This window comes from Petromyzon marinus, chromosome 52 (assembly GCF_048934315.1).
Source record: "Petromyzon marinus isolate PM22_M1 ecotype Great Lakes invasive population chromosome 52, UKy_Petmar_22M1.pri1.0, whole genome shotgun sequence".
In the NCBI taxonomy this organism is placed as follows: Eukaryota; Metazoa; Chordata; class Hyperoartia; order Petromyzontiformes; family Petromyzontidae; genus Petromyzon; species Petromyzon marinus.
This window is the reverse complement of record NC_133718.1, coordinates 12,454,569-12,471,023: the sequence shown is the minus strand read 5'-3', so window position 1 is coordinate 12,471,023 and position 16,455 is coordinate 12,454,569. Positions and strand designations below refer to the sequence as shown.

The window sequence follows — 16,455 nt, the reverse complement described above, 5'->3', positions numbered from 1 at the left end:
GAGGACATGGTGGAATGGTTTACGGTAGGGGTGTGGGAATGTTTTCCACTTGGCTACACGTTTCGATAATTTGAAACACGTTGAGCCCTAATTTGTTATGAGATGCTAAAGTGTGTTCATGTCACCTACCAGAGCTATCTGAAAGCCCCACTCAGCCCTTGGTAAAAAGTTTCCACCCCCCCTTACCTGCTTTAAGGGGAGTATCGCAAATTGAAGTTCCCTGATGAGTCAGCATTGTAAAAAATATATACTTTAAACCCAGTTTGTCATCCTTTTGCCACTGAGGAGGTTAAACGTCACTGTTTGATTTGGGTTATTACAGCAGCAAAACCAGGGACCGAATAATGATCTTTGCACTTGGCGAGGATTGCGGAGCGTGTTCACAAAACGAAGCTGTCTAGTTTGGCCGTTGCAAGAACGTTCATTTCTTGTAAAATGTTTATCTAAAATAATCTGTATTGTAGAGTATGGTGTGTATTATAAACATTAAAAATAAAAGGGCTGAAGCCCAATCCAGTGGCCAGGTGACATGCATTTTGTTCCGTATCATGGGTGTGTGGTGTTCTTTGGTTCTTTCGGTAAAGTCACGTAGAATGATAATAAATTGATAAAATAACACAATAATATTCTCACGACGTTTCGGCCACAACACAAGCGGCCTTCAAGTGAAGGGGGTGAGACTGTCTGGTAGGACAGCACTGTCCTACCAGACAGTCTCACCCCCTTCACCTTGTGTTGTGGCCAAAACGTCGTGAGAATAGTGTTATTTTATTTTATCAATTTATTATTTTATTATCATTCTACGTGACTTTACCGAAAGAACCAAAGAAGATGAATCATTGCAGTCACGAAAGCTTTAAATCGGGTGTGTGGTGGTGAGAGAAACAAGAATGCAGTTGATTTGTGTATTGAAATGTTTATATTGACAGGTATAACTTTGAGACATCAAAGAAAGCCATTACATCTGGTTGCTGGTAAAGAAAAGCATTGGGTTACCCTGTACAACACTGAAAAAAAGTCATCCAATTTTGGAATTGTCTAAACCTTCAGCGTTTACCACAAGCGTTCAGGTGCACTTTACAGCCTTATTTCAGGATTTAAACAGTTGTACAATGAACCATTGTTTATCAAATGGGCAAATTTGAGTAACTCTCTACTCAAAAGAATGTCTTCGTGCTGAAAATGAGCCAAGACCGTGGCAATCTCCTTTCCTGTTCCTGGGCGAGAAGGTTGTGTTACCCATTGTACGCCGCTGAAAAAATATATTTAGTTGGCCTTGGCAGTACCCAGGGCTTCCACATTGGGGCAGTGGAGGCAGCCTGCACAGCGATGGTGAAGAGAATGGAGACAGTAGGAAGGGAATTGGCCCTGGGACTCAATTGGTCAATGGCTGTTCATGCAAACTGGCAAAGGGGTTTGATAACAGACTTGTAGTTTATACGCATTCATTAACCCCCCCCTCCCGGGTCTGGCCTTCACACAAGGACTTGTGACACCATCACATCTATCCCTCTAAAGGAATGAAACAAATATTTCTCCACAAATCTGGCTGTCCGCATGATGATGCTAGTTGTAATTACTGGTGAAACGTACTCACCGTGAACATGGATTTACTCTACAACACACCGCTGTGTACTAGTAATTGTCATGTTCAGTTTGTGACAAACCTTACTCATTGGCTATGGCGGGTTTAAAGATATTTACGCAATTGAACCCAAAAGCAACCTGTATTCTGAAAGACTCCATACCTGTAGACAATGGAAATAATTCCCAAAGGGTTTTTCTGATCCAAGGAGCATATGGTTGAGCCCTGCCTCTTTAAGTTGGTGGCGTTGGCCAGTTGTCTATATGCCTTAAACTCGCCCAGAATATACCAATGTGGGTGTGGCTTAGGTATAAATAAAAAATGTTTTTAATATAATTACTAAATTATATAAGCAGCCGTATAAATCCACTGCTGGATGGCCTCCCCATTGGGGTTGTTTGACCATACTTCATACCAGTCGGTGCAGGTTGGGAAAAGTGGGGGAGGCCCAGGAGGAGCGACTTCAGATGTCACTTGCCACTGATGTTAGCCGTGCCAGGGAATCAAAGTCAATAGCATGGCAAGCAACACCAGCGTTGCACCCCAAACCTATCGTACACATCACATTCACGAGAACTCAACCACAGCGCATTTCGCGATGCAATCGTTTTAAAAACATTACTCATCCTATGAACAGTGATGGAAAAAACAAGCATCAATGACAGCACGTGGAAACCCTTTTTACAACCCAGTGGCAGAACTCTTGCCTCGTCTTTATTCCAGAGAAAACAATAAAAAAATGCCCAAGGGCTCAGAGCTTCAGCTTGGAGGCAGAGACCTTCGATTTCGTCACCTTGCGCGATCCCTTCGCCTTGTCGCTCTTCACCTGCGTTCGGACCTGCTCCTGCAGCTGAGTGAAGAAGGCCTGCGACGATCGCAGGGCTTTCCCCTTACCCTCGTCCTAAAGTCGTGGATCGTGCACACACAGGGCACAAGTCGATACGAGACAACATGAGTCACCAGCCGTGCGGATCCGTGGGGCTGTCTTAAATTCCGACTGTCATACGCAAGTGTCCTGGGCAGTGAAAACGCAGCGTAATAATAACTACTCCGCATGTAAAGATCTGGCCGAAGACCAAATCGCCAAACCACCCGCAATGTGCCGGAAAACGTGAAAATGTTTCATCTGAAACTCATCTCAAATATAAAGTATTTTGACATATGCATGTCTGTATGTATTTTGAACTCCTTTTGCACCGTACGTAGCCAACCTGCTAATCGGAGGTGTGGGGGAAGGACCCCGGGGGCAGGGGGAGATCGAAATTGTACAGAGGGCAAAACAAACAGTACGTCACTCGCCCCGCCGTACCTTGAGCAGCGAGGCCTTGCCCTCACGCGTCAGCTGCTGCAGCTTGTGCTCGGCGCTGCTTTTGCCGATCTTGCCCGTGAGCCCCGGGTTCTTCTCCTCCAGCACCTTCTGCCGCCGCTGCCTCTCGCGCTGCTTCAAGCGCTTCCTCGACTTCTTGAGGCGCCGCTCGCGCTTGCGCTGCGACGCGGTCTTCTCCTGGTCGCCGACCTCCTCGCCGCCCTTCTTCTTTTCCTGAAGCCAATGCAAACATTTGCAGGGTTTTAATTCGTGGGTTTTATTTTACGTGACCGGGAGGAATGGGCATCCCGAGCAAGTGTCGCTGAGATCCAGGATTTTAATCCGGGTTTCAGCTGCTCCCCTCATTAAACCAGTGCTTAGCCAGTGCTGAGAATTTCACATTTCTATAGGTCCTCCTAAAAACGACTTCGTGTGGGTTCTGTAAATGCTTCGACATGAGGCTGGAATCTTGGCCTTGTGGCCTCAGGGGTCAGAGCGCTGCGACAGCACTGCTGAGATTCTGCGTTGGAATCCAGATCTCCGCTGCAAAGTGATTCACCCGGGTTCTCAAGTGCAGTGAGTTGATGGTCTCAGCCCAGACATTAATGACAAATGCAGACCTCCATATACTCACACAGACACACATGGACTGACATAGACACCCATACTCAGATAGACTCCCATGGACTATCAGAGACTCATAAACTGCAGACACACACTTTAGAGACCCATGAATTGATAGAGACCCCATAAGCTGGTTTGTGATTAAGAAAGGTTCTCAAACGTAGCGACTTGATGGTCTTAGCCTGGTCACCAGAATGCACAAACTCCCATTATATTCATTTAGTTTTTTTCATTTGTCAAAATTCCAGCTCTGGTAATTAAGAATATTGCTGAAACGGCCATATGGTGAACATGAATAATCCTGCATCTGGGTGGGTGGGAAAGTGCTACCCTCTACTGCGTGGAATGAAACACTCCTTGGGCCTTTTGGAATTAAACAATTGACACGAAGTGATTTCAGAAGTAGTTCTGTAGTGTCCCTTGTGCGCCGTGCTCCAACACATAGAGGGGCATTGCTCCAAACAGATTCTTAATCTCATGACGTGGATTGCACAATTCGAATAAAGTTGGGGGGAAAAGATTAAAGGAAAGTTTTAACAATAACGTTCACCGGGAAGATATACGCTCAAAACGTGCATTGTAATGGGACGGATTATGTGGTGATACTGCATTGGCAGAGGTGCACAAGCCAAATGAAAAACTGGAAATAATCAATAACATCGCCTTAAACAGAAACAATATTGGATATGTAGCTGTCTGGCCTCTGTGCTGTAACAAAGGGCTATTGACATATGTGTGGTGTTGTTTTTTGTAATGGAACTACATTTACAAAGATCGATGGCACCGAGGTCTCACCACTCGTGGTTAGATAGATGGAACACATTGACAAGGGTGTCCTCTGGCTCTGACATTTGAACATTTTTCGACCACGGAGTTTGAGAAGCATTACATGAGTGTACCAGAGGAATTTCCACCTGGTACAGATACAATGAGAGGCTGATCGATGCCCGGGTGCGGTCAAGGGAAGGCTCCCTCTCTTAGTCAACCATGTTATGTATACTGATGATCTGGTAATTGCTGCTCACTCTGAGAAGTTGGAGACTGCTGCTGAACCTGGAGTGTGCCACTAAGAGGTGGGGGCCTTGCCATTAGCCCCACCAAAACTAAGCACCTACCTGGGTATTTTGTATCAAACACTCCACCCCTCAACTTCCCATTGACAGGTTAGTTGTGGAGTATGGAGAGGTTTGCATACCTAGGCAGTGTGCTTTTCACCAGCTCCGGTTTGGCAGCAGAGGTCTCACTCCTAATCAGTCGAGAGACATCTTTTCATCAGCTGCATAAGGCTATGTCCATGCTATCTGCTCTGTCGTGCCACACAAATCTTTGGGTATTCTTACCCACAGTTATGCCCCCCCTTCTCTGTGCTTGAGAAATGTCGATCCCTCTAATGGAACATCTACACCGGTTTGAAACACTCAGGCTGCCCTGTCCACGATCCATCCTGGACATAACCAGACTTGATTATGTGAGCTGGTAATTGCTCACAAATCCTTGAAATATCTAAACACAGTCGCATCACTAAGTGCCTCCGGCAGGCGAGGCTGCGTTGGCTGGGTCGCGAAGCACGTATGCCCAGCCACCGCATGCCCAAACAGCTTGCGTTAGGCCGGATACAGGGGGCTAAACAGGCGCAGCATGGGCTAGAGAGATGGGCTGATGCTTTACAGGAATGTGGAGCTAAGTGGACTTGCAGAAAACTTACCAGCGGTGTCAAGATCGGCCTCTATGAAGGAGGCTCGTTAAGGACGCTACTGGGCAGCTGTCGGCAGTTGCAATCAAACAACAGTGGAGGACAGAGAAGCGACGCTCACAACTAGCTGAAAGCACCTGGGTCTGTGCCGTGACATCCTGCCAGCGAACCTTCAACACTTCACGTAGCCTCAAAGTGCACTTAGCCTGGCACAAGCGCCGTGGTGACATCACCTCTACTTAAGTGGCGAATAGCGGCTGTTGTAGTTGTTGTGTGCGTACGCGTGTGTATGTGTGTATGTGTGTGTATGTGTGTATGTGTGTGTACGCGTGCATGGGAAACATACATACATAGTTTCCCATACCTGGGCAGTGTGCTTATGACCGGCTCCAGTTTAACAGCAGAGGTCTCACTCCGAATCAGTCAAGCGGCAATATCTTTTCATTGGTTGCGTAACGCTGTGTGGAAGCTACCTGGTCTGTCGCTCCGCACTAAGCTTCAGGTCTTCTCGGCCACGGTCATTCCCTCCCTTCTCTACGCTTGCGAAACGTGGACCCCCTTAATGGAACATCTTCGCCGGTTAGAAACATTTAGGCTAGCCTGCCTACGATCCATCCTGGGTTTAACCAGGTTGGATTGTGTGAGGAGCTCACAAATCCTTGAAAGATCTGGGCAAGGTCCCATCGGTGAGCTCCTTCGGCAGGCAAGGCTGCGTTGGCTGGGTCATGTAGCCCGCATGCCCAGCCACCGCATGCCGAAACAGCTTTTGTTCGGCCGGATCGAGGGGGCTAAACGGGCGCGGCACGGGCTAGAGAAGAGATGGAGTGATGTGGTACAGGAGGACGTGGAGCTGAGTGGACTTGCCGATGACCGGTACCAGCGGTGTCAAGATCGGCCTCTGTGGAGAAGGCTCGTGAAGGATGCTACTGGACAGTTGGAGGCAGTCGCCCTCCAACAACAACGGAGGGCGGAGGAGCGACGCTCACAACAACGAGCGGAGCGCCGGGTGGCTAAAGCACAGCAGGTTGGCACAGTAGGGGGCACAGGTGGGTGGTGCATCAGCCAGTCATCTCAGTCAATCGACCCGTGGCACCTGGGTCTGCCCCGTGACCTCCTGCCAGCGGGCGTTCGACACTTCACACTTCACGTGGCCTCAAGGTGCACATGGCCTGGCACAAGCGCTGTGGTGACGTCACCGCCACTTAGTGGCGAAAGGCGGTTGTTGTTATGCATGTGTGTACGCGTGTGTATGTGTGTGTGTACGCGTGTGTGTGTATGTGTGTGTGTACGCGTGTGTGTGTATGTGTGTGTGTACGCGTGTGTGTGTATGTGTGTGTGTACGCGTGTGTGTATGTGTGCGTGTACGCGTGTGTATGTGTGTATGTGTGCGCGAACCTTGATCTCCTCGGGAGCGAGGAGTGTCGCATCGCTCATGTTCACGGGCGCTACCTCCTCCATGGCGATGGCCGGAACATTCGCCACCACCTTCATTTCTGGCACGGGCTGCGGGGTCGTCACAGCACGCGTACACAAACACACGGGGGGGTGAGGGCGTCAGCAACCAAGAAAAGATCCCCTGTGTAGCCTCAACAGGCCATTGGGACAAGTGCTGTTCGCAAGCAGTTATGAAGGCCAACACGGTCCCACAACACGGTCCCACACGAGGAGGTGGGTGGCCAGCATCACAACCGGAAGCTTTCGTCTCCCCAGTTTTCACATCGCACCAGCTACTTATTGAAGGCCGAGTCAGCCTAGGGAAGGCCCAGTTCAAATCTTTGTCAGCGATGTTGGCCATGAGCAGGACTCTGACACGGGTTGGTTCGTAGCTCAAGCGCAAATCGCTGTGCTACTGCTAATCAACAACACAAAGAAAAAGATCCCCCCCATGTAGCAATTAACAGACTTTTGGTGCAAGTGCTGTTAAACGCAACCTATGAAGGTCGGCACGGCACACGAGGGTGGTGGGTGGCCAGCACCACGCCCGGCCGCCTTTGTCTCCCCAGTGCTGTTGTTTACACAGACTGGCACATGCAGAGAGAGAATGTCCAACACGAGCCCCTGAGCACGCGCGTAGCACAACGAGCACAATCAGAAGCGCCACTTTGTGTTCATCTCTTGCTCGCTCTGCTCCGACTGCCACGGGGAACATCCCCGCTCTCACCGGCTTGGGCATGAAGTGGAAGTTGGAGAGTGCGTCGAGCTTCAGGAAGAGAGTGTCCATCATCTTCTTGATCTCCACGTGCTTCGGGTTCTCCTCCTCCTCCTCCTTCTTCTCCTAAAGAGGTGGATGGGCGAGAGTCGTTCAGAGGGCGAGTACTCGCGTCTGGTTGGCTGGCCAAGGTGAGTGGGAGGGTGAGTGGGAGTGTGAGTACTCGCGTCTGGTTGGCTGGCCAGGGTGAGTGGGAGTGTGATTACTCGCGTCTGGTTGGCTGGCCAGGGTGAGTGGGGGTGTGAGTACTCGCGTCTGGTTGGCTGGCCAGGGTGAGTGGGAGGGTGAGTACTCGCATCTGGTTGGCTGGCCAGGGTGAGTGGGAGGGTGAGTACTCGCGTCTGGTTGGCTGGCCAGGGTGAGCTGGCCAGGGGGAGTAGGAGGGTGAGTACTCGCATCTGGTTGGTTGGCTAGGGTCCGTGCGACGGTGAGTACTCGCGTCTGGTTGGTTAGTTGACTAGGGTCAATAGGAGTGCTGTACACTGACAATATTTTAGGGTTTTTTTCTAATTTATGTTTGCTTAATTGCTGTACTTTACTCGATTTGGTTCGCCTTTATCATTTTCAGTGACCTAGGGGTCACTGGCAAACGAGGCTCACCCTGCTCTCCCTCTCTCCCAGTTCTCACCTTGCTGAAACAAAATGATCAAAAATAACCAAACAAGCCCACGGGTCGATCCCAGCGCGAGGGGACGGCCACCAGCGGTTCTCCGCGTCTCCGTACCTGCACTTGCTTGAGGTACTCTTGCTCGTAGACCTCGGCCAGGCTGAGCTTGCTCTTCTCCTGGTCCAGCACCATACGCTTCTTGTACTCAAACGCCTCCTCTTTGGACTTGTGCTTGCGCTCCACGTCGTCCCACGCCTGCAGAGAACCGGCAGAGGGCGAGTGACCGTGTGCGGCCAGGAGGTCAGCGTGCCGGGCCGCCACCGCCGAGATCCGTATGTATTTCTTTACAGAGTTTGCCAAACAGAGGTCCGAAGGCCCAAAATGTCTATCGGCCAGCGGCAACCGTCGCTATTATCGAAGTCGTAGCAGGTTAGAGCGTGACACGTTTCTTGAATTGAGCAAGGTTATTGTGATAAGAGCTTGGGGGAAAAAGAGACGGGGGGACGGAATTCCAAAGTGGTGCAGTGCAAAGGAAGAAGGAAAAGAGAAGGGAGGTGACCTGTAGTGCGGTGAGTGGATGAGTGAATGGGTGGGTGGGGGAGTGAGTTGGGGAGCGGGTGTGCGAGTGGGTGTGCTGCTGTGATGGTTCAACACAGTGTGGAGGAGCTGAAACCGTCAGTGACTGCTGGGTAAAGGAATCAACGAGTGAAGTCCACGTGAACAGTAACAACGGTAGAAGTGATAGAAGGGGGACAGTGGAATCTGGGCATCAACACCGCCCTCCACGGAACACAATGTGTTCTCGAGGACAGTTAGTTGATGGACTCAACCGGAGCACCAATGAGTTGCACAGAGACCCATCAACACACGGAGGTCAAGAGGTCAGGAGGTCAAGAGGTCAAGAATGCCAGGCGACAAAGATGGGGAGGTGGGGAGGGGGAGGTAATTTGACTGAGGTGGGAGCCCCGTTTCATTCCATGCATCGGGGCCCATGCCAACTACGCTCAACCACTACGATTGCCACCTTTTCCACTGTCGACCAAACACGGACATATTTCTCAGTCAGCCTAGGTCTATCATCAAAACTGTGCAGGACACTGCTGCAATAAAAATCAACAATACCGGTACCACATCCCTGGAATAAATCAATCCCGCCCACCCCCTGACATGTGGCAACCCTATTCACACGCACATCCATAAGCCTACACATTAGATATTGACATAGACAGCCCACAGACTCGCATACACAAACCCATCAACGTATTGGCACCAGCTTGTGATTGAACTGGGTTACTCGGGTGTCGCGAGTGTCGGACGATGACGACACACGGCTCACCTGGTCCTTTATCCGCTGCTTAATGAGGTCCTCAAGCCTCATGGTGGTCTCCTCCGTAATGACCGGGGCTGCAGACGGAGGGAGGGAGGGAGAGGCAAGGGGGCGTTGTTGTTGTTGTCTTCCACGAGTGGGCAGTGGCATGGCCCCGGGCGCCGCTTGTGACAAGCCGTTCACGATTAGAATCCAGCGGCCGCCCCGATCGCTCCTGCGGCGTGGTGTTAACCGTAAAACTACGACACGCCGTCGGCTTCACGGTGGCCGTTAAAGATCCCGTGACGTCAGAGGCAAGAGTGGGCCCATCGTGTGCTGGCATCATGTTACACATTTTTTTTTAAAACGACGAGCAAATTACTTGATTGGAATATGCATAGAAATCATCGCCCCAGACTGTGGAAATACTACAGGACCCACCTGGAAAAGAGCCATGAGGCTCATGAAGGCTTTTCTGGGTAAACCATAATAAAAATAATAATACAATTTTGGTTAAAATCCAAATGTGACAATTAAAAATATCGACTTGACGTCAGCGGTAGCTCTGCGGTATCCACTTCTGCGGGCACTTCTCTAACTCTGCGAGCGTTCCGAAGGGATTCTCTTAGTCTCGTGACGTGACGCCGATAGCGCAATTGGAATGAGGTTGAAGAAAACGACAAAAAACATTGAAAGGAACCACACAGCCACAGCAGCATCAACAGCAACAATGCAGGGGGTGGGGGGGCAAAACGTCAACCTATTTAAATAACGCACCCATGCGGATGGCGTGGTCAAATATGAGTCCCTCCTCCAGGAGGCTGTTCTCCGGTCGCTTCTGCGCCGTCACCTCCCCCATCAGCTGCCACGGTTTCTCTGAGAGGGCCGCCTCCTCCAGCTGCTTGATCCTCTTCTTGAGCTGCAGGACGCAGACGCACAGAGGCAAAGGCAACGATCGCCCGGGGGATGCACTTTAATGGACAACAGTTGACGATTCATAATAAAACAAATTTAAAGGCCACGTATACAATCTGGCCAAGGTATGTCCTAAGGCCCCCTACACCACCCGACGCAGCAAAACAAACCGGCACGTGTACACGCGTTGAACACCACGCCAAATATTATCGTTTCAGCTCGCCAGTAAATTGAAAAACAATTCTCAAAACTATATTGAGGAAGTGCGATTTGCTAAATTGGCTGTGAGAACCAATGGCGTGTGCACACATGACAGTTTAATCTGTGTGGCTGTGTCGGGTGGTGGAGAGTCGGAATATGGCCTGACCCAGTACAAATTACAAATCGTGTCGAATGAGACAACGGTGATCTTTACTACCCCTTTCTTCCCTTTCACTTCTTGAGCTTAAATGTAACAACATTCACAGCCTTTTGCATAACCTATAAACAAGCGAATATCGCACCCTTGATTCCATGTGTGCACTGTTAGCATAATAATCCACTTTAATCGACATCCACACAAAGATCCCCCTTATACCTTAACAACATTTTTGGCAAGTGCTGCTAGAGAGGACCTATGAAGACCGGCACAGCTCACAAGGGGGTGGGTGACCAGCACCACGCCCGGCCACCTTTGTCTCCCTACTACTCATGTGAGGCTGAGTCGACAAAGAGGAGGTCCAGGACCAGTTCAGGTAGTCACCGGTGTTAGCCGTGAGCGGGAATCTAACTCGGGTCGCCGCCGGGTTCGTAGCGCAGCGTAGCGCTAAGCACTGCGCCACCGCTGTCCAAAGACACCAGCACGCACACCCAGACGACTAAACTGTAACAATTCCGTTTATGTGTTTGTGGTCTTGCTGTACAGCGCTCCGACACGGTTTCGGGTGGTACAACACGACACCACGGCACAAACCCAAAAACACAACAGCGGCGCGCGCGACTCCCGCACGTCACCTTGTCCTCGCGCTTCTCAAAGCTCGAGCGGCTTCCCTCCGCTCCCTCCGCGTTCTTCTTCCCTCCGAAGATGTCCTCCACGTCTTCCCCCTCGCTGTCGTCGGAGAGGACGTGCAAGCGAAGCGCCTGCTTCGCCTCCAGCCCCTCGCCGCCCTCCTCCACGTCCTCCAGGTCGTACTCCCTGCGCGGCGATGCGGACGCATGGCGGTGACTCACCGAGAGCCGCGGAGGCGTCTCGCCGGCGTTAACCGTGGACGAACGTACGCACCTTGAACTTGGTTCGCGCCGTATGTAACCAACTGTGCTAATCGGAGGTGCGTGCCAGGATCACTGCGGTCAACATTTCTCACGCGCAATTCACAACAAATTCAACACATTCGTCAATAAGTGGCCTTAAAAGAAAAAATAGGCTAAGTTTGGGAAATGGCCCTCTTTCACAGAACTGACTTCTGGCAAGCTCAATGCCCAAAGGAAGGGAGTTTCACAACGTGTGTGTGATCCACCGACCCTCACCTCCACAGTGCTGGATTACAGGCATGCGCCACCACCGCACAGCTAATGAATAACATTTCTATACGTGGCAATTAGAGATGGCATTTACCATAGCTGCCATGATACTGTTTGGAATAAAATCTTGTGACCGTGGCACACCACGGTCAGGGGAGCAGAGCCAACAACAAAGAATGGAAAAATAAAAAGGAACGGGGAGAGGGAAGGGATACTGGGACAGAAGTTCCCAAGACAGACAAAGAAGATGCCGGCTCAAGATGAGCAGCAGGAAGGAGCACCGGGGGGAAGAGGGGGGGAAAAAATTGGTGTAGGATTGAAAGGTTTTATTTTGGCACAGGTGTAGCGGCATCGTTGAGCGCTGTACGCTATTGCCACTACTTGTCGCCTGTAATAACGGCCTCGAGTCAACAGGGAGCAGAAGGGAGTCTAAGGGTGATGAGCCAGGCCGTTGGGCTAAGGTAACCCTAAGGCAGCTCGGGACCACAGGTACAAACCCCCAGACCCCCAGGAAGGCGGCTGGGGGATAACGTCACTCCCCAGGCACATTCCAGACGGTTCCCGAAGGGAGGAGTGGCCAGGGGCGGAGTGAGCCAGAATCCGGTATAAAAGACGGTCCCCCTGAACGGGTCCGGGAGTCGTCGTTCACTTGAAGACTCAAGAGCCACCCTGGAGCTGCCGAAGCGAAGAGCCCAAAGGGCTGAACCCGACCCCTGGCGAGGGTCGGGCCAAAAGCTTAACCAGTGAAGAGGCGAGAGCATCGCTAGTGTTCGGTCGGCTAACCGGAGGAATATCTCCCTAAGTATCGGGTGGAAGGGGCCGTACCCCTTTGTGTTATTGTTACGTTATAGTTAAACGTGCTGCCTCCAGTAGAGAGAAGTCTCCGTTTTAGACCCACTACATTTGGTGCGAGAAGTGCACAGAGGTAAAACCCACGAGGTAAAAAAAAAAAATTTCGATGGAGACCTGGTTTCCAGGAATGACCAGGCCAAGATGTCAAGAATGAGAGGGGAGGGAAGAGAATGAGAGCGAAAGAGAGAGCAGAAGCGAGTTGCACGGAGCAGCGTCTGTGTTTACAGCGGGCGGCAGGGAGAGGGGAGGGATTCAGGGTGGGTGGTGGCCACATGGAAGCCACGTGATTGACGGGAGGCCTGAGCTTATCAGACAGATATGATGATCGTAAGTTGGCTTTGCAACTCTAAACTCGGGAGCGCACTTACATATTTTCGGAGTCCTCATCCTCCTCGTCTTCAAACGTCACCTTTTTCCCCTTCACCACCTTTCGATCTATCCCTTTGGCACCGTCTGCGGTGAAATAATCCTTGTACTTTAAGTCTCTGCTGCTTTTCTTGGCCTGCAGTTGAGCACACAAAAATTACGAAAACGTTAGAAAAAATTGTCGACAAATATTTCACAAGCAGCCACTGCACACGGTTAGTCAAAGTATTTTTTAGTTATAAAATTTGTTTTTTTAAATGCACCTTTACATACAATTCTCATTCTTGTAGCGCATGGCAGGTTTGTGTCATTTACACATTCATGTGAGCCACGTGATGACAGCCTCAGGAGCAGCGCGGCTCACACTGTCTGGTCTGCCGGAGAGTGGGCCTCATAAAACAATGCAGTTATTTTATATTCTTGGTTCTTTCGGTAAAGTCACGTAGAAGGGAAACAATAAAAGAATAAAAATATAAAACTATAAAATTCTCACGACGTTTCAACTGCAACACTTTACCGAAAAAAACAAGAATATGAATCCCTGCAGTCACGAAAGCTTTAAATAAAAAAGCAGTTATTCAACACTGCCTGGTATACAGGAGGTCGCGAGTTCGATCCCGATGCTTGCTGTATATTTGTAATTTGCGTGTCTCTCCCCGTGGTGGTCGCATAGATTTTTTTCCGGGTCCTCCAGTTTTTCCCTCCACATTTAGAAACATGTGTTCAAGAATATTTGGCCGCTATACATTTCCACTTATTAATTTCGTCATGGTCTTCCCATGCTGCCTTGATTAATGGGAGTTGTAAACGGGATTTTATTTTTCCATACTTGACACGCTGGTCAGTGCAGGTTGGTTAAGGGGGTGAGCACTGGGCCCAGTTCAGATATCACCAGCCACTGATGGTAGCTGTGACACAGGAATCGAACTCGGGACGCCAGACTGAAAGTGCAGTGCGCAAAGCGCCGTCCCGCAACGCAAACTCAGAAAACTCATGAAAGAGAAAAAAACCCCACAGCGTTCCTCAGCAAAAGACTACGTGCAAAAACAGCAAACCACTGACTTTCAACGACTGTACTGGGGTAAAGAAGTTCAAGATGTAATTTACCTTTTTAGTTTTTGTTTTGCTTTTTTCATCATCGCTGTCATCATCATCATCGTCGTCATCGGACAGCTGATCGACGAAGAGGTCAACTTCTTCTTCATCATCATCATCAGAGTCGTTCCGTGCCTTCCCCTCGCCGCGTAGCCTCCGTCTCTCGTCACGCTTTTCCTCCGCTTCTAGAAACGCTTCCATCTGGTCGATCTTCAAGAAATCGTCTTCAACGTCCAAATCTCCAGACACCTTCCCAGCGTCCTTCGCGTCTTTCCGCTTACTCTTCGCCTCCAGTTCATCGATGTCAAAGTCCACGTCGGAGTCGGTGGCATCGTCTTGATCATCCTCATCGCGGGACCTCTTATCGGGTTTTTGATTCTGCGTCTTACCCCGCGCACGCTTCTTACTCCTTTCTGGGGTCAGCTCCGTGGAGGATTCACTGTCCGTGTCGCCACCAGCTCCGGATGTTCGTTTCTTTTTGGCCCCGCTGCTTGCCAGTTTGTCATCCAAGTCGCTGCCAACGCCGTCGTCGTCGTCAATATCACTGTCATCGTCGTCATCATCACGGTCCGGATCATCTCCTTCAGACTCGGTCCCTGCGAGTGAGTGTCAACGTTCGCGTTCAACGTTAGCAACATAATTACAAACACGGCCGTTAACAGCGAATGGCTTTCACAGCCTTTCTGTGAATGCATTAAGTAAACGCACCTTCGTCATCTTGGGGAAAAAGGACGATGTCCTTGTTGCTCAGGACCTGCGTCACTTGGTGTCTCAGCTGAGCGAGCGCCGCCTCGTTCTGCAGCTCCAGCTCCTGCCAGATCTGCTCGTCGTCAAAGTTGTCGATGACGAGTTCGGCGAGGGGACTCCCGGCCCAGCCGGGGAGTTCGTGCCCCTTGTGAAGATCGTAGAGCTCCTTGGTGACAGAGCGTAGCTCGTCCGCCAGCCCATCCTGCACTCTGCCCGTCCACACCCAGCATCGTAAACAACACAACCGCGGAGCAGCCACTCACTCAGTGGCGCCGATGTCAACCACGACGCTTGTGCCGACCTCGGTGCGGCGAGGTCACCTCAAGTGTCGAAGGTTCGCTACTGGCGGGTCACGGGACAAACCCAGACGTTATGGGTTGACTGACAAAGATGACTGGCAGTCAGCCTTGAGCAGGCTGTTGGGGCGAGGCATGTGCTGTTATAGCGAGCACCTATGAAGGCCCGTACGGCGCACAAAGGCCGTGGTGTGGCGAGAACCGCGCCCGACCGGTTTTTGTCTTCCCGGTGCTGATGGGTTTTTCTATTAAACACCACCCCAGGTGCCTAGGACTTAGTCGACCTATAGGAGGCCCAGAACCTGGTCTTAATACCTCTCGCCAATTATATTAGCCGTGGCCAGGAATCGAACTTGGATGCCGCGTTCGTGGCGCAATGTGTAAGAACAATTTCTCTCCACGCCACAAAGACAAGAACACAAATATCCCCCGTATAGCCTACATCGACTGTTGGGGCAAGTGCTCTGACCGAACACATTTAAGCCAAGGCCTTCACATGCGAGTTGGTGCGAGCCTTCACAAAGCGGAGTGGTGCGACCAAAAGGCCCGGCCATCTTTGTCTCCCCAACGCTCACGTCCACATACACCGGCAACCGGTTACTCATCATTTAAGGCCAAGTCGATCTAAGCGCGAACCAGGGAACCGTGTCTAAGCGAGGCCCCGCGAACGCACGAGTCAACAACCCCAGCGCGCTCAGCGCTCTCGGACACGAACGAACCGACGAAGGACCGAGCGAGCGGAATGCAGCCAAGGAAGGCAGGAAGGGTGGATGAGATGTGGGGTTGCGGGTACCCCAGGAAGAGCTCTGGCGAGGCGGCACAGCGACTCAGCACGAGCCGGGCCCTGCGGAGACCCGCGCTCACGCGCGCTTCCATGACACCCACGTGGAGTCGCGGGGAACACGTGTGGGGTGGTGGGGGGTGGGGCAGTACGGGGCCGCGCTGAGGACAAAACGTGAACTGCGAGTCGGAGGTGAAGGGGAAACGCGATTTAATAATGCGTCGACTTGATGTGAAGACCATTCAGTGCTCTTTGATTCTATTCGGTAAAGTCACGTAGGTGAAAAAATAAAACAACAAAAATCACGACGTTTCGGCCACATTACAAGTGGCCTTCATCAGGTGAAGGGACCAAACTGATCCCTTCACCTGATGAAGGCCACTTGTGTTGTGGCCGAAACGTCGTGATTTTTGTTTTATTTTTTTACCTACGTGACTTTACCGAATAGAACCGAAGAGTATGGATCCTTGCAGTCACGACAGCTTTAAATCTATGACCATTCAGCGGTTGGTGACAGCGTGATGCTGTGTGTGGGCGAGCAGTGGTGGACAGGCACAATTAACAACAGCTCAA

General features: G+C 50.9%; 1 protein-coding gene across 1 annotated transcript; it reads right to left on the bottom strand.

Annotated features, from left to right (window-relative positions):
• Positions 1-900: 900 nt before the first annotated feature.
• MPHOSPH10 (M-phase phosphoprotein 10) lies at positions 901-16,047 on the bottom strand. Its single transcript, XM_032973702.2, has 12 exons — positions 15,895-16,047; positions 14,767-15,014; positions 14,071-14,654; positions 12,966-13,099; positions 11,239-11,419; positions 10,108-10,249; positions 9,361-9,428; positions 8,142-8,279; positions 7,370-7,483; positions 6,604-6,711; positions 2,895-3,125; positions 901-2,486 (listed from the first exon to the last, which is right to left on the bottom strand). Exons 1-12 carry the CDS (start codon positions 15,975-15,977, stop codon positions 2,337-2,339), a joined length of 2,181 nt encoding a protein of 726 aa, XP_032829593.1. The 5' UTR covers positions 15,978-16,047; the 3' UTR covers positions 901-2,336.
• Between the last annotated feature and the right edge of the window lie 408 nt (positions 16,048-16,455).